The sequence below is a fragment of the Zootoca vivipara genome, chromosome 2, assembly GCF_963506605.1.
Source record: "Zootoca vivipara chromosome 2, rZooViv1.1, whole genome shotgun sequence".
NCBI classification, from domain to species: Eukaryota; Metazoa; Chordata; class Lepidosauria; order Squamata; family Lacertidae; genus Zootoca; species Zootoca vivipara.
The window spans coordinates 6819938-6847448 of NC_083277.1; the positions used below are offsets into that span (position 1 = coordinate 6819938).

At 45.0% G+C, this 27511-nt stretch overlaps 1 protein-coding gene across 1 annotated transcript; it reads left to right on the plus strand.

Annotated features, from left to right (window-relative positions):
- Positions 1 to 84: 84 nt before the first annotated feature.
- LOC118081224 (zinc finger protein 850-like) lies at positions 85 to 27511 on the plus strand. Its single transcript, XM_060270890.1, has 8 exons — positions 85 to 238; positions 1459 to 1892; positions 3806 to 3914; positions 4782 to 4864; positions 8170 to 8296; positions 10422 to 12507; positions 18482 to 18558; positions 23900 to 27511. The coding sequence occupies exons 2-8, from the start codon at positions 1485 to 1487 to the stop codon at positions 25684 to 25686; spliced, it is 4677 nt and encodes a 1558-aa protein (XP_060126873.1). The 5' UTR covers positions 85 to 238; positions 1459 to 1484; the 3' UTR covers positions 25687 to 27511.

The window sequence follows — 27511 nt, forward strand, 5'->3', positions numbered from 1 at the left end:
AGGAGGCGGGGTCCTCCCGCAGTTGTCCTCAGAGGTTAATTAGACTAGAACTCCCATCATCCTCTGCCCTCTGAGCCAGTTGCCGGGCATGATGGGAGTTGAAGTCTACCAGCCTCTCCGGAGCCGATGCATCCCCCCTCCTCCTCCCCAACGTCTTTATTCCCCTGCCTGGCGGAGGGAAAAAGCGACCTTCTGCCTCTCCCTGGAACGCTGCATCGGCGGCCCCCGCTTGGAGCTGGTGAGCCCCCGCACCTCTTGCGTGGCTCTGCAGGAAGGGGAGCCCCGGGGTGCAAAGCTGAGGGGCCAGGGCGCCTCTGGCTGGGGAAGAAGACCAGATCCCTGCGCCGGCCGCAGGCTGGAGGGGAAAAGCCACCATAGCGGGTGCAGGATCCTATATCTGCCCCATCCCTCATTGCACCCCATGGGGAAAGGGGAGGCAACCCTGTTTCGGAAAGCTTTTAATGATCTATGTGACTTTATTTATTTATTTATTTATTTCCCTCTATATTTTCGTTGGAAGCCGCCCAGATCAGCTGGGGGGGCAACTCAGTCAGTTGGGCGGGGTATAAGAAACAGCAACAACAATAATAATTTATTACACGCACAGCATCCACACAATCACCCAAGAGGAAAATTTTATCCTCCTTAGGCATCTCTGATAGGATGGCATCCAGCTGAGAATATTTTTTTTTCTTTAATGTCTTCATGGGCATCCTACGCCCCTGTTGTCTAGTCTGGGGTGCATGGGGAGGAATGGGAAGGGAAACGCTACAAAGAACCGAAACAAGGAAGAGAAAGAGTGGCCCTGGTGCTTACTGATGCAAAGCTAGTCTTAAGTTCATCTGCCAGGAGATTCAGGAAGAGGGTAAAAGCGCCCATTGCAGCATTTCCTTGTTCTCTGGAAGCCTATCAGCAGCATAGCGAGGTTATTTTAAGGAGGAGGAGGTTAACCTCCCCCCCCCCCCGCCTCAAAAAAAAGAAGAAAAAGAAAAATCACTCCTGCACTATTCCATCAGACAGCTAGATATCCCACTTTTTCTCCAAGGAGCTACAAGGTGCAGTAGACGGTTCTCCCCCTCCTGATTTAATCCCCACAACAGCCCTGTGAGGTAGGTTAGGTTGAGAGGCAGTGGCCATAGCTGTCAAGTTTTCCCTTTTGCCAAATAGGATTCCTCATGAGAAAGGGGGAAAGTTGACAGCTATGGGCAGCGGCTGGCCCAAGGTCGCACCCAGTGAGTGGCAGAGGAATTGTATGGGAGAAATAGCAGGAAGGAGGCGAGGCCTGGTTCTTGCCCCACCCACATTGGGTTCTGGCCCCTCCTCCCAGCATGTGTTCCAGCCCCTCCCACTTCTGGCATGCATTCCCCCAACAGATTCACCACCCATTTGCTAACGGGACAATGTCACACTGGGCAGGATTTGGTAGTCTGTTCCAATTGCTCCCCTCTCTGCCTCTAGACGGAAATCGGTAGGAGGTTTTCCCGATGGATGAGCAAAACCCAGCTGGCCTTGAAGGAGAAAGAGACCCTGAGCCTGTGAGCAGTGGGGAATTCTGGAAAAGAACTGTGGAGAACATCCTGGGAGAGGGGGAGGACCTCAACTTGGATGTCCAACGCTGGCATTTCAGGCAGTTCTGCTACCAGGAAGCTGAGGAGCCTCAAGAGGTTTGCAGCCAGCTCCACTATCTTTGTCGTCAGTGGCTGAAGCCGGAGAGACACACCAAGGCTCAGATCCTGGACCTGGTGGTTCTAGAGCAGTTCCTGGCTGTCCTCCCTCCGGAGATAGAGAACTGGGTGAGGGAATGTGGAGCAGAGACTAGCTCCCAGGCGGTAGCCCTGGTCAAAGGTTTCCTCCTGAGCCGGGCAGAGGACAGGAAGCAGGAAGAGCACCAGGTGAGAACATTCTTATTCTTATATACTGCCCTTCATCTATAGATCTCAGCACAGTTCACAACATAAAATTACAATATAAGAAACACAATGTTTTGTTAGCCCAGAAATGGAAAACGGGTGAAGTCCCAACTAAAGAAGAATGGCAACTTAAATTGATGGAGTATGTGCAGCTTGCAGATTTAACATATAAAATAAGAGAACAAGAACATACGTTTAGAGAAGATTGGAAAATGTTTATTGAATATATGCGGGGGGGGAACGTTGGCAGCATTAAGATAAATTCAACAATGTAAATGAGTATTGATGGATATAATAATGGAATGGTTTGGTTTATGTAAAATATGCAGGGATTTATGATATGCAAAATGAACCATGGAAGAGAAGAGGGGGCGTCATTGATATTGTAATGTTGTCTAAATAAATACTGTATTCTAAAACGTAAAACAGAAAATTTAATGAAAATTATACTGACGATATAAGAAACACAAAATACATAGTCAGAATTAGAACCAAAACAAACCGAAGGCAGTGAAGGTGAAAGAGGATTTCCTAAAACTATCCAAGAGGGCACAAGGAGAAGGGGACAACAGAGGACAGTGTTCTTGAAGCTACTAACATGAATTTGACCAAACTGCAGGAGGTAGTGAAAGACAAGAGTGCTTGGCATGCTCTGGTCCATGGGGTCACGAAGAGTCAGAGATAACTAAACAACAACAGTCTAAGAGGAGTAAAGAGATGACCTGATAGAGGTTTATAAAATGAGGCATAGTATGAGAAAGTGAATAGATAGTTTCCCCCCATCCATCTCTCATAACATGGTAACTTAGAGATATCCAAGCTGAATTCAGGACAGATGAATGAAAGTAATTCTTCATGCAGCACATACTTTAAACTATGGAACTCCTTGCCACTGGAGGCAGTGATGGCCGCCATCTTGGATGGTGGTAATGCTTCTGAATGCCAGTTGCTGGAAAACACAGGAGTGCAGAGGCTTCTTGTGCTCGGATCCTGCATTCGGGTTTCCCACAGACACCTGGTTGGCCACTGCGAGAACAGGATGCTGGACTAGATGGGCCTTTAGCTTATGTTCCTAGAGGCTTCTAGTTAGCCAACCTGGACAACCAAATGCTGGAACTAGATAGGCTTGTTGTTGTTTAGTCGTTTAGTCGTGTCCGACTCTTCGTGACCCCATGGACCATAGCACACCAGGCACTCCTGTCTTGCACTGCCTCCCGCTGTTTGGTCAAACTCATGTTCGTAGCTTCGAGAACACTGTCCAACCATCTCGTCCTCTGTCGTCCCCTTCTCCTAGTGCCCTCCATCTTTCCCAACATCAGGGTCTTTTCCAGGGAGTCTTCTCTTCTCATGAGGTGGCCAAAGTATTGGAGCCTCAGCTTCAGGATCTGTTCTTCCAGTGAGCACTCAGGGCTGATTTCCTTCAGAATGGATAGGTTTGATCTTCTTGCAGTCCATGGGACTCTCAAGAGTCTTCTCCAGCACCATAATTCAAAAGCATCAATTCTTCGGCAATCAGCCTTCTTTATGGTCCAGCTCTCACTTCCATACATCACTACTGGGAAAACCATAGCTTTAACTATACGGACCTTTGTAGGCAAGGTGATGTCTCTGCTTTTTAAGATGCTGTCTAGGTTTGTCGTTGCTTTTCTCCCAAGAAGCAGGCGTCTTTTAATTTCGTGACTGTTGTCACCATCTGCAGTAATCGAGGAGCCCAAGAAAGTAAAATCTCTCACTGCCTCCATTTCTTCCCCTTCTATTTGGCAGGAGGTGATGGGACCAGTGGCCATGATCTTGGTTTTTTTGATGTTGAGCTTCAGATAGGCTATTTTGGTCTAATTCTTCTGATGCTTCCACCATCCTTTTCCTAATTCTTTCCACTTCCATCTCTGCACCAGGAGAAAAGCCTGCTTGCAGAAGTGAGCGCCAGATTTTCTGACTCGGAGGAAGCTCTTTCAGGGATGAGGCAGAGCTCCCCAGAGCGTGACAGAGGGGCCACCTTGCTTGGTAAGGATCTCTGCATGGGTGGGGAAACTGTGGCCTCCCAAATGTCGCTGGACCCCACCTCCCATCAGCCTCTGCCTGACAGGTGTCAGGGACTGGGCAGAGGAGGAATGGTAGAGACCGCCTCCCCAGCCTGACCCTTCCAGAGAAGAAGGAGACAGTTCAGAATCACAACAGGGATTTGAGGGAGGTCACAGCTCAGACAAGGGGAAAAGCTGGGAAATAATGGGAGGTGGGGCACCGGGGGGGGGGGGTGACAGCTGACGGACTTAGTGTCTTTAGAAAGCATTCCAGACCTCCCCTCCCAGAACCCAGCAGGCCTTGAAAGTAGGAGAGCAAAGAGTGCAAAGGCGGAGGGCACTTTGCAGCACCTGTAGCGATGACTCATAAGGAAATGGGAGAGACAGAGGGGGTGGAGATTCACTTGGGACAACACCATTATTCCACAAGGATGCATTCCCAAGCCTCTCTCTGTGAGTGTTGAATAGAAAGCAGATGGCAAGGACTTTTCCTTGTCTTATCCGTTCCTGGCAACCTGCCGTAGGGGGTTCGTTCCTCTGCCTCCAGGCCACTGCTGAGGGATGCTGGGAGTTGGAGTCTAGCAGCTGCCGCCACCGGGCCAGGGATTCCCCATCCCTGGTTTGCTGTGATCATGCTTCACCCTTGGGTATGCCCGTGGTTTTTTTGCTTACTCCACATCCATTGTGCTTGGATAGCTTAGTTGGTTAGAGTTCTGTTAATGCCAAGGTTGCAGGTTCGATCCCCGCATGAACTTCCTGCAACGACAGGATGTGGGGGCAAATCCGTTAAGCGCAACCTGGGAGGCAAGGCAACTCTAAACAGCCTTCTTGCCCCTTTGTTCTCTTGCAGGAGATGAAATGATGCCAGCAGCATGTACCGGGTCATCTCTCCCTGGTGGTGGAAAGGAAGGAGCTGTGGTGGAAAAGGATCGGGTAAGGAGAAGGATCACTGGGGAGATGGAGAGGGGCTCACCTCTCTGGCTAGGTCTCATTCCCTTAGCATCTGCCCACCATGCCTGTTATGGATGCCATTGTCGGGGTGAGACATTCGTTTGCCAGAAATCATGCAATTCCCAGAAGCTGTTTTCTGGCTGGTTTTGTTTTGTTTTGTTTTTACACCTGCAAGCTCAGCACTCTGAGAGCTGTCTTTATACATGCTCAGCTTCTAGAACCGAGTAACAGTCCATTTAGTCTGAACATAAACCTCAAACTGAAAGGATGTAGTCTTTTGAGGGAGGTGGGTGTCTTACAGCCAACTATGGCAAGACCTTAAAAAGACTTACAAAGAAGTGTGACTCTATCGGAGAAGCAGGTAAATAGTTTTTGGAATACCGTAATAAGTTTTTGGAATAGTTTTTGTTAAGCTTATAGAGCCAGTAGTAAAAAAAAGTTCTATCTACACCAGATTGTGTTGCTGTGATTTCTTGCTGTGCTCACACCAGGAAATCCCAATAATAATAATAATAATAATAATAATAATAATAATAATAATAATAATAATAATATTTATACCCCGTCCATCTGGCTGGGTTTCCCCAGCCACTCCAACAGAAGTATTAAAATACAATAATCTATTAAATATTAAAAGCTCCCCTAAACAGGGCTGCCTTCAGATGTCCTCTAAAAGTCTGGTAGCTGTTTTTCTCTTTGACATCTGGTAGGAGGGCATTCCACAGGGCAGGTGCCACTACCGGGAAGGCCCTCTGCCTGGTTCCCTGTAACTTGGCTTCTCGCAGCGAAGGAACTGCCAGAAGGCCCTCAGCACTGGACCTCAGTGTCCAGGCAGAACGATGGGGGTGGAGACGCTCCTTCAGGTATACTGGACCGAGGCCGTCTTGTCAGGATTCAACCTCAATCTGCGAGCTGCCATCCATCCTCCAACTGCCTCCAGACACTTCAATTCACTTCAAGGCTGCGTGGAAAATGTGCCTGGCCCAGTGTAGTGTTTCTGGCTGTGGAAACTTCAAGCCTTGGAAAAACGCACAACAGGTCGTTGTGGCGGCTTACAGATTCTCAACGGATTATGGGTGGTTTCCATAATCCCTGACAGCCATTAAGTGCTATTCTCCTCTCAAAAGGACCCCAGGGCTGCAAATGCATCTGTGATAAAAATCAAGGTTTTTTTTTTGTTTTTTTGGAGCAGGAACTTGGGGGTACTGAGCTTGCTTACCTTTTAAAAATTAAATAATAATTATTTTTTGCCTGAGGGGGCTGGAACGGATATATACCCACAATGCCTCAGCCAAAAATCCACCTACATTTGTAATCAATAAAGTTTTGGCCATTTCAGATCCTGATCATTGTCTGCTTGAGTTTATTAATCACAACTTGCATTTAGCCACTGCCTCGGAGAAGGGAACTGCAAATGGGCCTGCAACACACACACATACACACACAGACACAGAGTGGTAAGTTCCCCACCTATTTTCCCATGAAAAAAAATCACTGGATGAAATAATAAAATTAAAAATAAAACTGAATGGTTTTTAAAAACCAAAGCCAAACTTATGGATTATGCAGCTACATGGTAGCCGTTCATGAAATACATCCAAATACAAACTTACAGCTGGCCAGCTCCTGTAAAGTATAGTACAATCTGCATTTGATTGTATACCAGAACTTTTGGACTGCTCAGTTTTACTTCCATGGAATCATGGCCTTATCATTTGTCGCATTGATTTTATCTCTCTGCAATAACCATTTCTCCGCTCTGCACCATTTTCTTTCTAAAGTTGCGGGTCAAACGGGCAAGCTGTAACCTAAACCAAACAGTTAAAATTAAATGTTAAAAAATATATTAAATGGAGTAATGAAGGAGATGCAGTGTTATAAATCTTTAAAATATAAGAAACAGCAAAAGGAGTGGGGGGGGGAAGTCAATATATATACCGATATCTATATTTATATCTATAGATATAGATATATAGATATATTGGGAAACACTGGAGTATTTTTATGTCAAAACACTTTTGAAAAATAGAAAAAAAATTATAAAGAAAAACTGGCAAGCTGTGGTTCGTTTCTGTATCTCTCAAGCATGTGCATGTGTCACAGTGGCTATCCCTCACAGCATGTAATGAAATGAAATAGCTTTTTAAAAAATGGTTTAATAAACAGTTGCAAGCACCAGTGAAGGCGGTGAAAGTCCTGTGTGAGTGCCTGGAGGCGGTTGGAGGATGGATGGTGGCTAACAGATTGAGGTTGAATCCTGACAAGACAGAAGTACTGTTTGTGGGGGACAGGAGGCAGGCAGGTGTGGGGGACTCCCTGGTCCTGAATGGGATAAGTGTGCCCCTGAGGGACCAGGTGCGCAGCCTGGGAGTCATTTTGGACTCACAGCTGTCCATGGAGGCGCAGGTTAATTTTGTGTCCAGGGCAGCTGTCTACCAGCTCCATCTGGTACGCAGGCTGAGTCCCTACCTGCCCGCAGACTGTCTAGCGAGTGGTGCATGCTCTAGTTATCTCCCGCTTGGACTACTGCAATGCGCTCTACGTGGGGCTACCTTTGAAGGTGACCCGGAAACTACAACTAATCCAGAATGCGGCAGCTAGACTGGTGACTGGGAGCGGGCGCTAAGACTACATAACACCGGTCTTGAAAGATCTACATTGGCTCCCAGTATGTTTCTGAGCACAGTTCAAAGTGTTGGTGCTGACCTTTAAAGCCCTAAATGGCCTCGGTCCAGTATACCTGAAGGAGCGTCTCTACCCCCATCGTTCTGCCCGGACACTGAGGTCCAGCAACGAGGGCCTTCTGGCGGTTCCCTCGTTGCGAGAAGCCAAGTTACAGGGAACCAGGCAGAGGGCCTTCTCGGTAGTGGCACCTGCCCTGTGGAATGCCCTCCCATCAGATGTCAAAGAGAAAAACAGCTACCAGATTTTTAGAAGACATCTGAAGGCAGCCCTGTTTAGGGAGGCTTTTAATGTTTAATCGATTGTTTTATTTTTCTGTTGGAAGCCGCCAAGAGTGACTGGGGAAACCCAGCCAGATGGGTAGGGTATAAATAATAAATTGTTGTTGTTGTTGTTGTTGTTATCTTAAAACACACATTGAAATGCAATTTAATAGAATGAAAATGTTGAAGTGGATTTTAAACCACATGCACAGGGATTAACCCAAAGCATCCTCGGCACTGAGGGTAAAACCCACCCACTTCACCTGCACTTGGTGTGTGGGATTTTGCTGGTAAGTAAATGTTCCGTTTTCTGTGAGGAGGAAATGTTTGCTTCTCTTCCAGGATTTGGTGACCTTTGAGGAGGTGGCTGTGCATTTCTCTGAGGAAGAGTGGGCCCTGCTGGATCCGAATCAAAGGTCCCTGCACAGGGAAGTCATGGAGGAGAACTGGGAGATCCTGGCCTCTCTGGGTAAGACACAGTTTTGTTCTTTAGCTGATTATATCTGCAGCACATAGAATTGTAGAGCTCAAAGGTGACCCCAGGGATCATGTACTGTAACTCCCTGCAAGGGAAGCCTGCTGTTCTTAACCTGAAGCACAACTTTAGCTAATGGGGCCTCCCGCTGCCGCCACACGATTTCTGTTCTCATCCTGAAGCAAAGTTCTTAACCCAAGGTACTATTTCTGGGTTAGTGGAGTTTGTAACCCGAGGTACCACTGTATTCATTTATCCACAAACATTTTTAGCATTGTTGATTTTAAATTATTTTGAGGGTCTAAAATAGAAACGCTTTTTATTTTCCAAATTTCTACAAACCAAATTGTAATACGATTTCTTAAAATCAGGTTTCCTGCTCCTGTTGCAAACATATGTTGACCATTTCCTCCCGTAGCTGCATCATTTCTTATTTAACGTACAGTTGTCACCCATCATTTTTGCTGCTGACCGCATTGTTTTATTCTTTTTGTAAAATGCTTTGAGGTTTTTTCTTTTACAGTGGTACCTCGACTTACGAATGACTCAACAACCAAATTTTTCGACTTACAAATGGGGCAAATGGCCGCACGCTTACGAATGTCTCGACATCCGAAAGGAAACCACGGCGGTTTTAGATAGGGATTTTTCGACTTACGAATTTTTAGATAGGGTTACAAATTTTTCTGTTTCCAATGCGTTCCTATGGGAAATCGCATTTCCAATGGCGCTTTTCGACTTACGAATTTTTCGACCTATGCAGGTGCCTTTGGAACGGATTAAATTCGTAAGTCGAGGCACCACTGTATTCTGTTGTTAGCCGCCCAAAGTGGCTGGGGAATCCCAGCCCAATGGGCTGGTTATAAATATTATTATGATTATCATTAAATAGGGGGTCACCTAACCACTCTCAGAGCCCTTAAGAAACTACAGCTCCCAGGAAGGTGTAGGCAACCTGCTGTGGTCTACTAAACGTTCCTAGATTACAGCTCCCTCCTCCTTTAACCATTGGCCATGGTGCTGCCCAGTCCAGTTATTTCTGGCAGGAGCTTCTTGGTGCTGGCTCCCCATCTGTAGAATGCCCTCCTGAGTGAGGCGCAGCTGTCTTTGTTACTGATCTTCAGGAGAAAGTTAACAGCATTCCTGTTTACCCAGGAGTTTGATGGCTAAGAGCAGGCACCCCCCAAACTCAGCCCTCCATATGTTTTGGGACTACAATACCCACCATCCCTGACCAGTGGTCCTGTTAGCTAGGGATCATGGGAGTTGCAGTCCCAAAACATGTGGAGGGCTGAGTTTAGGGATACCTACCTAAGAGATACTGGCCATAGCAACCATGAAATTAAGAACTCTGGGGGTATGTGATTGTTGTCAGGTGTTCCAAATGTTCTTTAGACTGTTTTGAATGGTTTTTAAACACTTTAAATATGTTTCTTTTTTAAAAAATCAATTTTTAAATGGGGCTGTTTTAACATTTTTGCTGTTTGCTTTTTGGGGCTCCTTCGGGAGGAAAGGCAGGGAAGAAATCTAACAAACTGTTTGCTAATAATAGTATTAATAATTCTGGTTACATTGGGGTCAGTCCAGTGACGTTTGGAGGTTTGGAGCAGGCTCCCTCTCCCTATGCTAAAATGACGATGATGATGATGATGATGATACTAAAATAATAGTAATAATTCTATTAAGGTCGTACCTTGGTTCTCGAATGGAATCCATTCTGGTAGTCTGTTTGACTTCCAAAAACGTTCAAAAACCAAGGCGCGGCTTCCAATTGGCTACAGGAGCTTCCTGCACTCAATTGGAAGTCGCAGAAGGCACATTGGGCGTTTGGCTTCCAAAAAACATTTGCAAACCAGAACACTCACTTCCAGGTTTGTGGCGTTCAGGAGCCAAAACAGACGAGTACCAAGGTGTTTGACAACCAAGGTATGACTGTATTTATACCGCGTCCATCTGTTTGGGTTGCCTCAGCCACTCTGGGCTGCTTCCAGCCTATACAAAAACATAATGGCATATACAAAAACATGCCTTCTTAAGTCTTTTCAGCCCTTATCAAAACTGTTGAGTTGTTCTATGATTTGAGGCGCCATTTCTGACCGATTTTCCACCTCCGTTCCAGCAGGTGATGAATGGGACAGCGAGGAAAAGGGAGACTCTCCCAGGATGTCCCTGGAAAGAGACACATGTAAGAAGTGGGAAGAGCAGAGAAGGAAAACCGAAGCAAATCAGAAGATGAGGGGAAATGCCTCTGCCTCTCAGGACACTGACTACCACGAAATCGCAGCTCAGGAAGAAATGGATGAGAGACAGGAAAAGAACAACCTTTCCACGCAGAGGGAAACAGAGGAGAAACCATATCAGTGCTTGGAGTCTGGAAAGAGCTTCCATTTCAGTTCCAACCTGACTTGCCATTTCAGAACCCATACAGAGGAGAAGCCATATGTAAGCCTGGAGTATGGAAAGGGCTTCAGTGTTACAACAGGCCTCACGGCCTATCAAAGTATTGACGCAGAAGAGAAACCATATAAATGCCTGGACTGTGGAGAGAGTTTCTGTTTGATCCACTCGGCGGAGGAACCATATCCGTGCTTGGAGTATGGAAAGAGCTTCACGGAGAATTCAAATCTCACTTCCCACCAAAGAACCCATGTGGAGGACAGATCGCATAAATGCCTGGAGCGTGGACAGACTTTCGGTTCAAATGCAGAACTGTCTTCCCACCGAACAACCCACAAAGGGGAGAAACCATATAAATGCTTGGAATGTGGAAGGAGCTTCAGCGGCAGAACAGCCCTTGTCTCCCATCAGACGACTCACACAGGGGAGAAACCATTTAAGTGCACGGAGTGTGGAAAGAGCTTCAGTCAGAAGGTGAACCTCACTTCTCATCAGAGAACCCACACAGGGGACAGGCCGTACAAATGCTTGGAGTGTGGAAAGAGCTTCCATTTCAGTTCCAACCTTACTTGCCACCAGAGAGTTCACACAGGGGAGAAGCCGTATGGATGCCTGGAATGTGGAAAGCGCTTCAGCGGGAGAACAGGCCTCATTGCTCATCGAAGTATTCACACAGGAGTGAGACCATATAAATGCCTGGAGTGTGGAAAGAGCTTTAGTCAGAAGGTGAATCTCAATACTCATCAGAGAACCCACACAGGGGACAGACCATATAAATGCTTTGAGTGTGGAAAGAGCTTCCATTCGAGTCCGGAACTTTCTTCCCATCAAACAACTCACACAGGAGAGAAACCCTACCAGTGCTTGCAATGTGGAAAGTGCTTCAGCGTAAGAACAGGCCTCATCGCCCATCAAACAACTCACACAGGAGAGAAACCGTATCAGTGCTTCGAGTGTGGAAAGAGCTTCAGCCAAAAGGTAAATCTTGCTTCTCACCAGAGAACCCACACGGGGGACAGGCCATATCAATGCTTGGAGTGTGGGAAGAGCTTCCATTTCAGTTCTAACCTTACTTGTCATCAGAGAGTTCACACAGGGGAGAAGCCATATGGATGCTTGGAGTGTGGAAAGAGTTTCAGTGGGAAAACAGGTCTCATTGCTCATCAAAGAATTCACACAGGAGAGAAACCATACCAGTGCTTGGACTGTGGAAAGAGTTTCAGTCAGAAGGTGAACCTGACTTCTCATCAAAGAATTCACACAGGAGAGAAGCCATATAAATGTTTGGAGTGTGGAAAGAGTTTCCGTTCAAGTCCGGAACTTTCTTCCCATCAAACAACTCACACAGGGGAGAAACCATATAATTGTTTGGAGTGTGGAAAGAGTTTCAGTCGAAGCCCAAACCTTGCTTCTCATCAAAGAATTCACACAGGGGAGAAACCCTATCAATGCCTGGAGTGCGGAAAGAGCTTCAGTCGGAGCACATACCTCTCTTCTCATCAAAAAAATCATGTGGGGGAGAAACCCTATAAATGTTCAGACTGTGGCATGACATTTTCTGTTAAATCAAGCCTTGCTTCTCATCAACGAATTCACACAGGGGAGAAACCCTACCAGTGCTTGGAGTGTGGAAAGAGCTTCATTCAGCGTGGAATCCTGACTACCCATCAAAGAACTCATACAGGGGAGAAACCGTATAAATGCCTGGTATGTGGAAGGAGCTTCATTCAACGTGGAATCCTGACTAAACATCAGATGACTCACTCTCGTGACGAAATATTAATGCACGGCATGTGGAAAGGGTTTCAGTAGAAGCATGCGTCTCACTTTCCATTAAAGAATTCACACTGCGGAGAAGCTATGTAAGTGAAATAGCTTCTGCGTATGTTCGAACACCTGTGGACATTGAAGAATCCACAAAGCGGAGAACCCTATCAAGTGACGCGTGGAAAAAGCTTAAGCACGCATGAAATCCTTTTTGGGCATCCAATAATTCGTACTGGGAATAATTCATTAAAACTGTTTATGGAGTGTTGAAATGTTCTTGGTGGGAAGACTTAATATGATCCCTGTTGGGTCAGAACAGTAGGAAGCATAAAAAGCAGGGTGTGAGGTCGACACCCTCTCCCACTTCTGTTCCCGAGTGACAAGGATTCAGATGCACGTTGCCTCTGATTCTGAACATAGCTGCCAAGTACCCCGTTTTGCCCGGGAAACCCCCGTTTTTTCGTAGTCGGCGCCGGCCATTTTCGGTGCCCATAGGTGGGCAAAGTGACACCGGAAGTTGCGTCTACACACTTCAGGACATGCATAGACACGACTTCCGTTGCCGGCCCCAGCCATTTTTTGTGCCCATAGATGGGCAAAGCAACACCGGAAGTTGTGTCTATGCAACTTCCGGTGTCATGCAACTGCCGGTTCCAGATTTTGCAGTCCAGGACTTGGCAGGTATGATTCTGAAGGCAATATATATAATCATGAATGTGAATGGTAGCTGTCAGGGGGTCTCTTTACAGAGAACCACCACCCATCATTGTCACCAGCTCACTGCCCAGAGTTAGCACCAGTAGCGGGTCAGGGGAAGGGAGTGAGGAAGTGAGCGAAGCGAAGAGGGGGCTCTCTCATGTTACAGAGCCCTTGCCCTGCTCTGAGGGAGAGCAAGGGGAGGAGGAGTTGAGACAGCCATCGGACACAGGGCGGCCATTTCCTCCGACGCCCGAATGGAGGTGTGCGCCCACCCGTAGGACGAGGGGGCGGTGTTTTGGGGTCCCCAGACCCTTATGCTGGAAGAAGACCCGGAAACAGCCATTGCGAGGTTCTGATACGCACTAAGCAGTCATGCTTTGCTGATACTCCTGCGCTGTAAATAGTATGCACAATAAAACAAGAGTGGAGCTTCTTTACTCATGAGTAGCCGCAGCCTTCTCTGACCCGCTACTGGTGCTAACGCTGGGCGATGAGCTGGTGACAGTGATGGGTGGGGGCTCTTTGTAAAGAGACCCCCTGACAGTAGCCATTAGCAGTCTTATCCTCAACACATTTGTCTAATTGTACTACATCTTGTGGCAGTGAATTCTGTAGTTTAGCTATGTGCTGTATGAAGAAGGTCTTCCTTACCCGTCCCAGATTTTCTACCGTTCACCCTCATTAGATGATAATAGAACTGTAAGGTTGGAAGGTCCATATAGACCAACCTCCTGCAATATAGAAATAACTGCGAAGGAATCCTTGACAGTTGGCTACCCAACCTAGTTTAAAAATATCCTTCTTACCGTCAGAATGATGACAATTGCAACTGACTAGTCGCCCTTTGCCCTCAGGTCCCTGGGTGGGTAACAACAATTAAAACACAAAAATAAAAACAGTTTAGAACAACTTAGGGCGGGTCCTAAAAATATTAATCTCAAGTGTCAGACGCAGTAAGAGGTACATCTTCAGTGTTTGCCAAAACAAAAGTGCCAGTTATGTTTCTGTGGGGAGGGAGTTTCACAATTTAGGGGCTGCCACAGAGAAGGCCCTCTTCTGGCTACAAGATGGTATAGTGTAAATGGAAATAAATTAGGGTTGCCATACGTCCGGAATTTGGCTGTCGGCAATGGTAACCGGGCGGAAAGCACTGACGTGTCCGGGAAAATCCGGAAGCGTCGATTTTAAAAATGATCTTTAAAAAGGAAGTTTCAGAGCTCAACGACTTTGGCCAAAAGTTTTTTTAAAAAAAATAGCTCAACAATTTTTGTGTCCGGATTGTCACTTTTTGAAATAAAGCATCCCTAAATGCATGCATGGGTGGGTAAGCCTGTTCTTTTCCTCTGAGGATGCTGAAGAAAGGGGTTAGCTGGAATTTACCAAAGCACTGACGTCTTGAAGCCAGCCATAACCTGCATTATTTGAGGAAAGCAGCCTTGAGAAAGAACAAAATGTTAAATATAAGGAAATTGCACAAAGCAGGGCTGGGGAGGGGTGTGGCTGAAGAGGTTTGGACCAAGGAGAGTTCTGAGGGTCTGAAGGGCTGGATTTGGCCTCCGGGGCTAAGGACCCCCGTGCCTGCTCTGCTGGGTTGAGGCTGAGTGAGTTGATCTGAGAGGTTGTCTTACCCCATATATAACCATTGACCACTTTGATCTGCGGATCCGGCGCTATTGCAAGTGCCACATAATATTCATTCCACATTTGTAAAAAATATATATGTATTTTACCATGGCAGCACCTGCACTTTGGAACTCCCTGCCGATTGACATCGGGCAGCTGCTGTCCCTGTATCCTTTTTGGCAGCTGCCGAAAACATTTTTTGTTAGGCAAGCCTATCCAGATAATCTGTTTTAATATATGTTTTAGCATTTTGTTGAATTTAATTGTTTTTTGAATGTTTAAAATAATTGTTTTAAACAGATAAGTTTGTTGTTTGATTCTTTTTTTTTAATCGCTTTGAGTGGGTTTTTAAATATATATATATATATATATTAAAAAATCAAGGGGTTGGTTGGCATCTGTCCGTCCGGGGAGACAATGGAGGACTGCGCCTTTGGGGATGAGGTCAAAATGTTGAAAAGTTGCAGCACCTTCTGTGGTTATAGAGACCGATACAGGTGAGACATGTTTTGTTGCAGCTTGGGAAGAGGGAGGCGTCCAGTTGTGTTGCTGCAGAGGCGCCGAGGCATTTCTATTCTCTGTGCTTGTCCTAGCAGTCATTCCTCCTCTGGTTACTGCTGTGGATGCACAATCAAGTAGTATATAAAGAAAATCAATAATAAGGATTAAAACAGAATAAAAAATATTCCTTCCAGTAGCACCTTAGAGACCAACTAAGCTTGTTCTTGGTATGAGCTTTCGTGTGCATGCACACTTCTTCAGATACACATGCTCTTCTACTGGAAGGAATTTTTTTTGTTTCGACTACGGCAGATCAAGACGGCTACCCACCTGTAATAAAGATTAACTTCCTTAAAATAAAAAATAAAAAAGTTATAAGCCACTTTCGGTTCTTAATACAAACAGAAGAGTAGGGTGCACGTACAGTCATAGCTAGAATTTCAAGTGCCTTGGCTCCTGAACAAATTGAATCCCGGATAATCAAAACCTGGTAGTGAGGGTTTTGGTGTTTGAACAATTTTCAGAAGCTGAACGTTCGGCGCGGCTTCCGATTGGCTGCAGGATGCTCCTGCAGCCAATCGGAAGCCGTGCTTTGGTTTTCGAATGGTTCTGGAAGTCAGATTGACTCCCGGAACGCATTCTGTTCGAAAACCAAGGTACCACTCTATATGAAATAAGTAAGCTTTGCTCTATCAATAAAATTATCCTGTTCACAGAAAAGGGACTTTTCAAGGGGGCTTCGCTCCAGACCTTGACCAAAGCTGCTAATATTATGCAGCCTGTGCTGTTGTTGTGTTTTGTGACAGGTTAGTGTTGGGGTCAGTTTTACCTGCCTGTCATCCAGCAGAATAGAGCCAGGGACCCCAAAGGGAAGAGATTCTCCCAGCATCAGAATGAAATAGTACTCATCAGTAGGGAAAAGAGTTACTTCCCAGATTGGTGACTGGGAGCGGCTGCCAGAACCATATGACACCAGTCCTGAAATACCTGAAAATTGGCTCCCAGCACGTTTCCGAGCACAATTCACAGTGTTGGTGCTGACCTTGAAAGCCCTATACGGCCTCAGCCCAGTATACCTGAAGGAGCTTCTCCACCTCCAGCCCAGATACTGAGGTCCAGCTCTGAGGGTCTTCTGGCAGTTCCCTCGCTGTGAGAAGTGAAGTTATAGGGAACCAGGCAGAGGGTCTTCTTGGTAGTGGCACCCCTCCTGTGAAATGCCCTCCCATCAGATGTCAAGGAAATAACCAACTTTCTGACTAAATCTATCTGGTGGGGGCAGATCTAGAATAAAGTATAAATTAAAAACAGATTTAAAGTTATATTATGAAGTGTCCTGTCTCTGCTGGCTGAGGGAATTGATACAGTTAAAGCATGTGAACCAAACCTATTATCATGTCCTTCCAGATCTAATACCTCAGGTATTAGATCTGGAAGGACATGATAATAAGTTTGGTTCACATGCTTGCTTATGGTATGAGAAAACAAAGGTACACAAGGATTCCTGAACCACATTATAAGGATATCAGTTTACCAAGTTTATCAGTTTATAATAATTTATTAGACAAGAAGACACCTTCGTGACTTTCCCCATTGAAAGCCATATCTGTAAAAAAGGTAAACATGAAAGGAAATTGGGCAACATACAAAGATCTGTTAACAGAAGTACAGTAGAATACAAATTAAAGGTGAAAGAATATGAGGCTATAAAAGCTCTGTTAACAGATTGGGAACCAGGCAGAGGGCCTTCTTGGTAGTGGCACCCGCCCTGTGGAACACCCTCCCATCAGAGGTCAGAGAGATAAACAACTACCTGACATTTAGAAAATACCTAAAGGCAGCCCTGTTTAGGGAAGTTTTTAATCTGTGATATTTGATGTACTTTAACGTTTGTTGGAAGCCGCCCAGAGTGGCAAGGGAAGCCCAGCCAGATGGGCGGGGTATAAATAAATTATTATTATTATTATTATTATTATTATTATTATACAATATTACCTATTAAATGACATATTCAGAGGTGACAAGGAGAAGGACTTTGGGAAGAAATTCTTAAAGTTATAAAAGGAATTATTAGAAAATAATGAGAAATTGTTATCAAGAATGTACAAACTACTGTTGGAACGGGAGATGAAAGATGTTAAAGCTGTAATGATACACTGGGCAAAAGATATTGGTTATAATATACCACTTGAATCATAGAGAAAGCTGTGGAAAGAGATTTTAAAATTCACGGCATGTAGTTCATTAAAATAAAATAATATGAAGATGATGTACCGATGGTATTTGACCCCAGTAAAGCTTGCTAAAATGTATAAAGATACCTCTAATCAGGGCCGGCTCTACATAGACCCTCGGTGGCGCAGTGGGCGAGCGAGGGCGGGGCAGGCGGCGGAGCGATCTCCGCCCCTCAGCACCAGGGCGAGCGATCTGCTCAAGATGGCCCTGCCTCTAATTTATGCTGGAAATGTAAGGATGAAGAAGGTACATTTTTTTTCATATGTGGTGGACATGTAAGAAAGTAAAGGGTTTCTGGGAAATTATATACAATGAACTTAAAAAATGTTTCAAATTACATTTGTAAAAAAAAACAACCAGAGGCTTTTTTCACTAGGTGTAATAGAAGAATTGCTAAGGAAGCAAAAGAGACTATTTATGCGACTACAGCTGCCAGAATGCTACTAGCCCAGATGTGGAAAGAAGACAAGGTCGCAACGAAAGAAGAATGGATAAACAATATGAATGACTATGCCGAAATGGCTAAACTTTCCGTGAAGATCAGGCACCAAGATGAGAAAAAATTCAATCAAGAATGGGAAAACTTTATAGACTACTTTAGAGAACACTGTAAAAACGTCAAAACATTGGCAGTTCTTATGAACTAAGAATAGAATTAGGAGGAAAAAAGAAGTCGAAATTAATTGTAGGGGACGAATGGAAACCAGGGGGGCCGGGGGGGAATCTATTTATTGCAAATTTGTATTGGATATGTATGTCACAAAAGCGAAAATGTTATTTTGAAATTTGAAAATATATATAATGAAACGTTTTGGGGCACCCGTGCACGTAATCCAGGGGGTCTTTCCGGTCAGGAGGCGAAAAGACTCCTTCCGCTCGGGTCCGAAACGGTTAAAAGCAGCGGCGACAGAGCTGAGATTCCTAGAGAGGAGAGGGGAAAGTCTGACGGGAGAATGGGAGCTTCCGCTTCCTGTCTCGCTTTCCCTGGGAGATGCTGGTCATGGCGGCGGCTGTCCTTCCTCGCGGAGGCGCTGGAGGTGGGTAGTATATATATTATAACTGGGGGGTGGGGTGGGGTGGAGAGTGGGGGGTACTGCTGGAGGGAGTATGGGGAGGAATTAAAAAACCCTATTAGGCAAACCGTTTCAATGTAAGTTTTTTTCTCCTTTTTCTAGTCATCAATTTATCCAGATTTTCACATCTTAATATTTTTATAGACCTCTTGAAAATTGGTCAGCATTTTGGTGCAGATTTCTCTTAATGCTCACGCTTTTGCAGAGGGTATTTCCCATAATACCCATGCTTTTTAATATCTACATGCAGCTGCTGGCAGAAATCATCAGGGGGTTTGGGCTGTGTATTCATCAGTATGCAGATGATACCCAGCTCTACCTCTCTTTCAAATAAGAACCAGTGAAGGCGGTAAAGGTCCTGTTTGAGTGCCTGGAGGCGGTTGGAGGATGGATGGCGGCTAACAGATTGAGGTTGAATCCTGACAAGACAGAAGTACTGTTTTGGGGGGATAGGAGGTGGGCAGGTGTGGAGGACTCCCTGGTCCTGAAAGCCCTAAATGGCTTTGATCCTGTATACCTGAAGGAGCATCTCCACCCCCATAATTCAGCCTGGAAACTGAGATCCAGCGCCAAGGGCCTTCTGCTGGTTCACTCATTGCGAGAAGTGAGGTCACAGGGAACCAGACAGAGGGCTTTCTTAGTAGTGGTGCCCTCCCTGTGAAACACCCTCCCATCAGATGTAAAGGAAATAAGCAGCTATCCTATTTTTAAAAGACATCTGAAAGCAGTCCTGTTTGAGGAAGCTTTTAATATTTAAATGCTGTATTGTTTTTAACACTCGATTGGGAGCCGCCCAGAGTGGCTGGGGAAACTCAGCCAGATGGGTGGGGTATAAATGAATTATAATAATTATTATTATTATTACTATTATTATTATTATTACAATTCCCATAATTAATACGTTCTGTATATAATTCTGCTGAATTATGAATTATGAATTAATATAGGTATTTCCCCCTTTCTATGGGGGTAGGACATGTTTTCCCAATGGAATGGCAGATCTTTCTCCTGCTCTCCTCCCAACAGGCCAACTTGGGCACGTGGGTGACCTTCCTTGGTCTCTCCATAGGGCTTAGGCATCAAGGTAAACCCTTAAGCATTGGGAAACCTTCTGAAGAGGCTTACCCTGGAACTTGTAATAATTTTTATCTGGCCTGATTTTACTATAATTTATTAAATTTATATACCTCCCTATACCCACAGGCCTCAGGACGGTTCACAGGATAAAATTACAATATAAAAACTCAAAGTACATAATCAAAACAAAAACAAGCCAATAACACACCCCCCCCAACACACACATTTTAAATAATTGTGTTTCAGTTAAACAGCAGTTTCTCCAAGAGCAGTTCTGGGCAGAAGAGGTTAAAAAAACAAAAAGGAGAAACAAGCAACTTCAAGTCCCCATTAAAAGTCCAAGTGTGGCTGAGGCCTTATACAGACAGGCTAATAATGATAATACTACTAGTAATAGTAATATATGTAATAATACGAATATCCCTGAGCGTCCTCTCCCACTTTGTGGAGCCTGACTGGCCCCATGGTAGAATCCAAACTGGGAGACTGAATGCAAGTGGATGAAAGATCCAATTTATGCAACCAAACATTGCTAAGGACTCATTATCAAGCTGCACTGAAGGGAGCAAAGAAAGCCTAGTTTTCTGGCTCCATTGCATTCTCATTATGTCGTCCAGCAGAGCTTTTCTGGGTTGTGCGGGGCTTTACAGGCTGGCCCAAAGGAGGTGGTAGAACCAGTGGTAGCTCACTGTGACTTGTTTGCAAAGCATTTTGTTGTTAAAATGGCTTGCCTCAATGCTATGATGATTGCAGGAGAGATCTGGTCTAGGTTCAAATGGCAGGGTAAGAAACCCCACATAAAACACAAATTAATGATGGACAAAAAAGAAAGAGGGGGTTTCCCACTCCCCGATTAATGAACATATTTTGAAGCCTCGTGCCTATGTTGGATTAAGGATTGGGTCTTATTAGGGAAAACAGATATACTTGATTTGGAGAGTTGCAACAACAGGTACAGATGGCATGCGTACCTTAGCTACAATAGGATGAAAGTCCACAGACTAGATAGGTAAATTATGTGAGTTTATAGAATTGGCCAAACTAATGGCAGCCATAAGATACCAGTCAAACCAGACATTAAGGAAGGAATGGCAATGCTTTGAGGACCAAATGAAAACAACACTGCTCAAAATAAAAGCTGTTGATATGTATGGACTAAGTATGTAAAGTTGAATTTGATTATGATGAAATTAATAATGGGTGAATGTTGAATACTATCAAAAACAAAATGTAAATAAGAATATAGAATATCTTTATTTTATGTTGGAGTCTTTATTTTAGGAATGGTATATCGATTGTATATATAGGTAAAGGTAAAAGGACCCCTGACCATTATGTCCAGTCGTGACCGACTCTGGGGTTGTGGCGCTCATCTTGCATTATTGGCCGAGGGAGCCGGCGTACAGCTTCCAGGTCATGTGGCCAGCATGACTAAGCTGCTTCTGGCGAACCAGAGCAGCGCACGGAAACGCTGTTTACCTTCCCACTGGAGCGGTACCTATTTATCTACTTGCACTTTGATGTGCTTTCGAACTGCTACGTGGGGCGTCCAGAGCACATTCTAGTCCTGTTGTGTTGGATGAGGTTGGTAGGGCTTGAGGATATGGACACGGTGCTTGGATCAGTCAGGGCGACCATTTGCACTCTAGATTCTAGACCAGGGGTTCCCAACAAAATTTTCTCGAGGACCCCTCATCGAGCCGCTATTGTGACAAGGACCCCCATTAATTCCTAATCCTAAAATTAAAAAGTGAGGGCCAAATTAAGAGTCTTTTTATATTTTATATTTATACGTTTTTTACAGTTACAACAGAGTACTCCATCAGTATACAGTTAGTATTAATTTTCAGTTCCTAATGAGATGAGTTAAATCTGTCCTTTGAGTCCATTATTTCTGAAATATTAGGTTCCAAACTTGAAACTTTCACTCTGAAATCCGACCGCATGTCGAGCCGATTCCTATATTTGTTTTTCATGAAACACATGGAAGAAAATGCTTGCTTTGTTTACAAACACTACTGTTTTGCAAAGAGGCAGCGCGCGCCAGGGAGGAGGGAGGGGAATGGAGAAGACAGGGTACCTGCACAGTAGCGCACAAATGAAGCCGACACGCGCAAAGCATCTTGGGGTGGTGAGCATTAGTAGAATGCGCGCGCTGCCTCTTTGCAAAACAGTAGTGTTTGTAAAGCGCCACCTAACGGCATACAGCAGAACTACTGCCTCTATCTAATTCTAGTTTTGCGCTAGACTCTGCTCATGCAGGAAGCGGCCAAAACAAAAAATCTGTTATCATACGAAATATATTTAATATATTTTTTATTCTAATAGCATCTTGCGGACCCCTCTGGCATAGCTCGCGGACCCCTGGGGGTCCCCGGACCACCTGTTGGGAACCACTGTTCTAGACCCTTGCCCCTCTTGGCTGATAAAAACCAGCAGGGAGGGAACAGCTGGCTGGGCCAGGGATCAGTGCCTCTTTACAAGAGGGGGTGGTCCCTGCATGTTTGAAGGAGAAAGTGGTAAAACCACTCCTTAACAAACCTTCCGTGATTTCAGAAAGCCTAACTAACTACCAGCCAGTTGCTAATCTCCGTTTCCTGGGCAAGGTTCTGGAGCGAGTGGTCACAAACCAGATCCAGGTGCTTTTGGAAGAAACTGATTTTCTGGATCTATTTCAATGAGGATGTAGGCCTGGTTTTGGCACAGAAATTGCTTTGGTCGCCCTGTATGATGACCTCTGTCGAGAGAGAGACAAGGGAAACGTGTCCCTGTTCATTGTTCTCTACCTCTCAGGGGCTTTCAGTACCATCGACCATGTTATCCTTCTGGGGCGACTGTCTGAACTGGAGCTGGGTGGCACTGCTTTGCGGTGGTTCCGGTCCTGCTTGGATGGTCATTCCCACCTAGAGTGTGTTACTTGCTATCTGCAGGTGAGGCAGTGGAAGTGCTGGACCATGTGTCTTGCCTTGGTAATGGGCTGGATGAGAGCCAAGAAATTGAAGCTCAATCCAGATAAGACTGAGGCTCAGTTAGTGGGTGGTTCCCTAGAGCAGATGGCTGGAAGGTCACCTGCTTTGGATGGGGTTACACTTCCTCTGAAGGAGCAAGTTCGTAGCTTGGGGGTACTCCTGGGTCCTTTGCTGTCAATTGAGGCTCAGATGGCCTGCAGTGGCTTTCATCAGCTTTGGCTGGTGGCCCAGCTATGCCCCTATCTGGACAGGGATAACCTTTTTACTGTTGTCTATGCTCTGGGAACTTCAAGGTTAGATATAGATATGCATTATATGTAGGACTGGCTCTGAAGACAATCTAAACCTTCAGCTAGAGGAGAATTCAGTGGCCAGGTTGCTCACTGGAGCAAGGCGGTTTGAGCATATTACAACCATCCTTGTCTGACTGCAATGGCTACCAATTAGTTGCTGTGCCCAATTCAAAGTGCAGATTTTGACCTATAAAGCCTTAAATGGCTCAGGACCACAATACTTCAAGGACCGCTTATTTCCGTATGAACCTACCCGGACCCTGAGATCATATTCTGAGGCCCTCCTTCGTGGGCCGCCTCCTCAAGAGGTCCGGAGAGTGGCAGCACAAGAACAGGGCCTTCTCTGCAGTGGCTCCCCAGCTGTGGAATGCTCTCCCCAGGAAAGTTCGCCTGGCATCTTCATTATACACCTTTAGGCGCCAGGCAAAAATGTTCCTTTTTAAACAGGCTTTTGGTTGATATGTTTGACATCCTATACCCTTTTTAAAATGTGGCTCTTTTTGGGGTGTGGTGTTAGTGGGTTGTTGTTTTTATTCTGTGATTTTTTTCTGAGAACCACGCTGAGACCCATGGATGGTATATAAACACGGTAAATAACAATACTAATATTAATATTAATACTTTCATTATTTGTACCCCACACATCTGACTGGGTTGCCCCAGCTGGCTTCCAAAAAATATAAAAGCAGAATAAAATATAAAACATTCAAAACTTCCCTATACATGGCTTCCTTCAGATGTCTTATTAAAGTTGTATAGTTGTTTATTTGACACCTGACGGGAGGGCGTTCCACAGGGTGGGCACCACTACCAAAAAGGCCATCTGTCTCATTCCCTGTAACTTCACTTTGTGCAGTGAGGGAACCGGCAGAAGGCCCTGGGACCTGGATCTCCTTGTCCCAACTGAATGATTGGGGTGAAGAAGCTCCTTTAGCATTTCATCAGTTTGCCTTTTTATTCCATCAGGAGATGTTGAAGGGATGCTGGCAGAAGGGGAACAATCAGAAGAGTCACCACAAGGATCCAAAGAGGAGGAGGAGCAAAGGAAGCGGAGGGTTCAAGATGGAGGCAGCAGGCAAGAGGGGAGACGAAAGCAAAAGCCGGAGTGTAAATCTGATACGTCTCAGGGTGGTGAAAATCAATTTCGCAGAGAGGAGAAAAAGCATGAATGCACTGTGTGTGGAAAGAGATTGGGTAGTCACTCAACTCTGACCACACATCAAAGAGTGCACACAGGGGAGAAACCGTATACATGTTCAGAGTGTGGAAAGAGCTTCAGTGACAGGAGCGCCTTTACTAGACACCGAAGAACTCATACAGGGGAGAAACCGTACAAATGTTTGGAGTGTGGAAAGAGCTTCAGTAAGAGTAGCACCCTCACGTCTCATCAACAAATTCATACAGGGGAGAAACCTTATACATGTTCAGAGTGTGGAAGGAGCTTCAGTCAGAATGGTAGCCTTACTAGACACCAAATATCCCATACAGGGGAGAAACCGTATAAATGTTCCAAGTGTGGAAAGAGCTTCAGTTACAGTAGCAACCTTACTAGCCACCGAAGAACTCATACAGGGGAGAAACCGTATAAATGTTTGGAGTGTGGAAAGAGCTTCAGACGGAGTGGTACCCTTACTAGACACCGAAGAACTCATACAGGGGAGAAACCGTATACATGTTCAGAGTGTGGAAAGAGCTTCAGTGACAGTATTAGCCTTACTAACCACCGAAGAACTCATACAGGGGAGAAACCATATAAATGTTTGGAGTGTGGAAAGAGCTTCCGTGATAGTGGTGGCCTTACCTCGCATCAAACAACTCATACAGGAGAAAAACGTTATAAATGTTTTGAATGTCAAAAGAGCTTCAGTGCCAGTAGTTCCCTTATCTTGCACCTACGAACTCATACAGGAGAGAAACCGTATAAATGTACAGAGTGTGGAAAGAGCTTCAGTCACAGTGGTACCCTTACTAACCACCGAAGAACTCATACAGGGGAGAAACCGTATACATGTTCAGAGTGTGGAAGGACCTTCAGTAAGAATAGTGGCCTTACATCGCATAAAAGATCTCATACAGGGGAGAAACCGTATACATGTTTAGACTGTGGAAGGAGCTTCAGTCAGAGTGGTAGCCTTAAGTCGCATCAAAGATCTCATACAGGGGAGAAACCGTATACATGTTCAGACTGTGGAAGGAGCTTCAGTGACAGTGGTACCCTTACTAACCATAAAAAAACTCATCGAGGCACCAAACCTTATAAATGCTGGGAATGTGGCAAGAGCTTCAGTCACATCAACTCCGTTTCCCGGCATCAAATAATTCATATAGGGGAGAAAAGACATACATGTTTAGAGTGTGGAAAGAGCTTCAGCCACAGTTGGCAGCTTACCTCGCATCAAAGAGTGCACACAGGAGAGAAACCTTATAAATGCTTGGAGTGTGGAAAGAGCTTCAGCTCCCTTACTTTACATCAAAGAACTCATACAGGAGAAAAACCGTATACATGTTCAGAGTGTGGTAGGAGCTTCAGTTTCAGTAGTAGCCTTACTAGACACCGAAGAAATCATACAGGAGAGAAACCGTATACATGTTCAGAGTGTGGCAAGAACTTCAGTTGCAGCAGCTCCCATACGTTGCATCAAAGGACTCATACAGGAGAAAAACCGTATACATGTTTGGAGTGTGGAAAAAGCTTCCGTGACAGTAGCAACCTTACTAGACACCAAAGAGCTCATACAGGAAGGAAATCCTAGAAAGAACTATGGAAAGAACTTATGTGACAAGGGCACCCTTACTAAACTGAAAAGAACTCTTACAAGGAAAACAGAAAGGTTGGATCATTTCAAATAACCCTACAGAGAGTAAGCCAATGATCGTGTTCAGCATTAGAATTTGCTTCCATTAGAATTTTCATTGCTTTTAGTGGCTGTGTTACAGATTGTTCTCCCGATCAGAGTTAGATTTACATAGCTATAAGATTGAGGGCACAAGAAGAGGTGGACGACAGGGTGAGATGGTTGGACAGTGTTCTCGAAGCTACTAACATGAGTTTGACCAAACTGAGGGAGGCCAGTGGAAGACAGGTGTGCCTGGAGTGCTCTGGTCCATGGGGTCACGAAGAGTCGGACACGACTAAACAACAAAATTTTATTTTCTTTCTCATGCATTATTTCCCATGTATTCTTCACTTGCATATACTGTTGCTTGAATATTTCTCCCTTCCCAAAGATTTGTTAATCTGGTGTGAATTGATCTGATATCTTTCATAGAAACAAATGCATTCGCTGGTATTCTGTCGATGTATGTAAAGTAGATCTTTGCAATGAGAGTACAGCCCCTCAGATCACAGCTCTAATGAACAAATGTTGTTGAAAAACATATGCTGTATAATAAACCTCAATACGCAGTCAAGAGAGAAATGAGAATAGTATAGAAGATGCATTGATTTTTCCAGCCTGTGTCTAGAGTGTTAATAGGTTGAAAGGTTTCAGGATGTGTGTTTCTTCACCTTCATCTGCCTATGCGGGCTTTCAATTTTATGTCTCTGAAATATCAAAGCAATGGCTGGTGCTGGATATTTGTTTATCTGATAATCTAGTAAAGGAAGAAGATCCAACCTCATCCAGAACACAACACTTAAAAACCAAATTACAGTGGTACCTCGTGTTGCGGACGGGATCCATTCCGGAGGCCCATCCGTAACATGAAACTTTCGGAACCGGAAACTCCACGTCTGCGCACGCATGGGCATGGTTTTGCGCTTCAGCACATGCACGAACGGCGATCTGCCGCTTTTGTGCTTGCGTAAGTGGAGAGACCTGGAAAGAACCCATTCCAGTACTTTTGGATTGAGTGATCCGCAAGCCGAAGGTTTCGTAACCCAAAGGCAAATTAACCTGAGGCACCACTGTATGTTTTAAATATACTTTTTAGATACATCAGATTTGCACAGAAGGACAGTCAGAAATTTAAAAATTCATGTGTGTTAGCGAGACAGTTCCCCTGTTGCATAGTTTTGTGAAAGGCAATATTTCAGACCTGAACTCTTCTGATCAAATACCTGATAGCACAGGTAATAGTCCAGCAAACCTAGCACATCTTCTCCAGTGGATGCCTGTTGCTCTTGCCCCTTTCATTGCTTCCTTGTTAGAAGCTGTCCTCTGGTCCCCCCCATATGTCTGTCGCTCACTAAAATGCTTGCACTTCCCATGTCAGGGCACAAGCCCTTCCTGGGGATACCTGGCCAAAGAGCTGCTGAACCCCAGACCCCAAAAGGAAATCCAACCTCATTCATCAGGCAATGCTAAAGATTGAATTCCTTTTTAATGCAATTTTAAAGATATATTTGCACAGAAATGTAAAAAAATGCCTATGTTAGGAAAACAATTGCCCTTAATACTCCAGTTCACGCTTTCCCAAGCTTGGGTCTCTAGCTGTTTTTGTACTACAATTCCCATCATCCCTTATGACTGCTAGCCTGGGGGTGGTGGGAGTTGTTGCCAGGAAGAACCGGAGACCCAAGTGTGGGAATCCTGCTCCAGTGAAAGGTGAGGATACGGTCATGAACTTTGCTGATTA

What these genes read in the sequence shown, in the direction of transcription:
- LOC118081224 (XM_060270890.1), top strand. Translation starts at nt 1,485, where the DNA reads ATGGATGAGCAAAACCCAGCTGGCCTTGAAGGAGAAAGAGACCCTGAG. An exon ending in GGAAGCAGGAAGAGCACCAG is followed by an intron (nt 1,893 to 3,805) that starts GTGAGAACATTC and finishes TCTCTGCACCAG; the next exon opens with GAGAAAAGCCTGCTTGCAGA. An exon ending in CTGTGGTGGAAAAGGATCGG is followed by an intron (nt 4,865 to 8,169) that starts GTAAGGAGAAGG and finishes CTTCTCTTCCAG; the next exon opens with GATTTGGTGACCTTTGAGGA.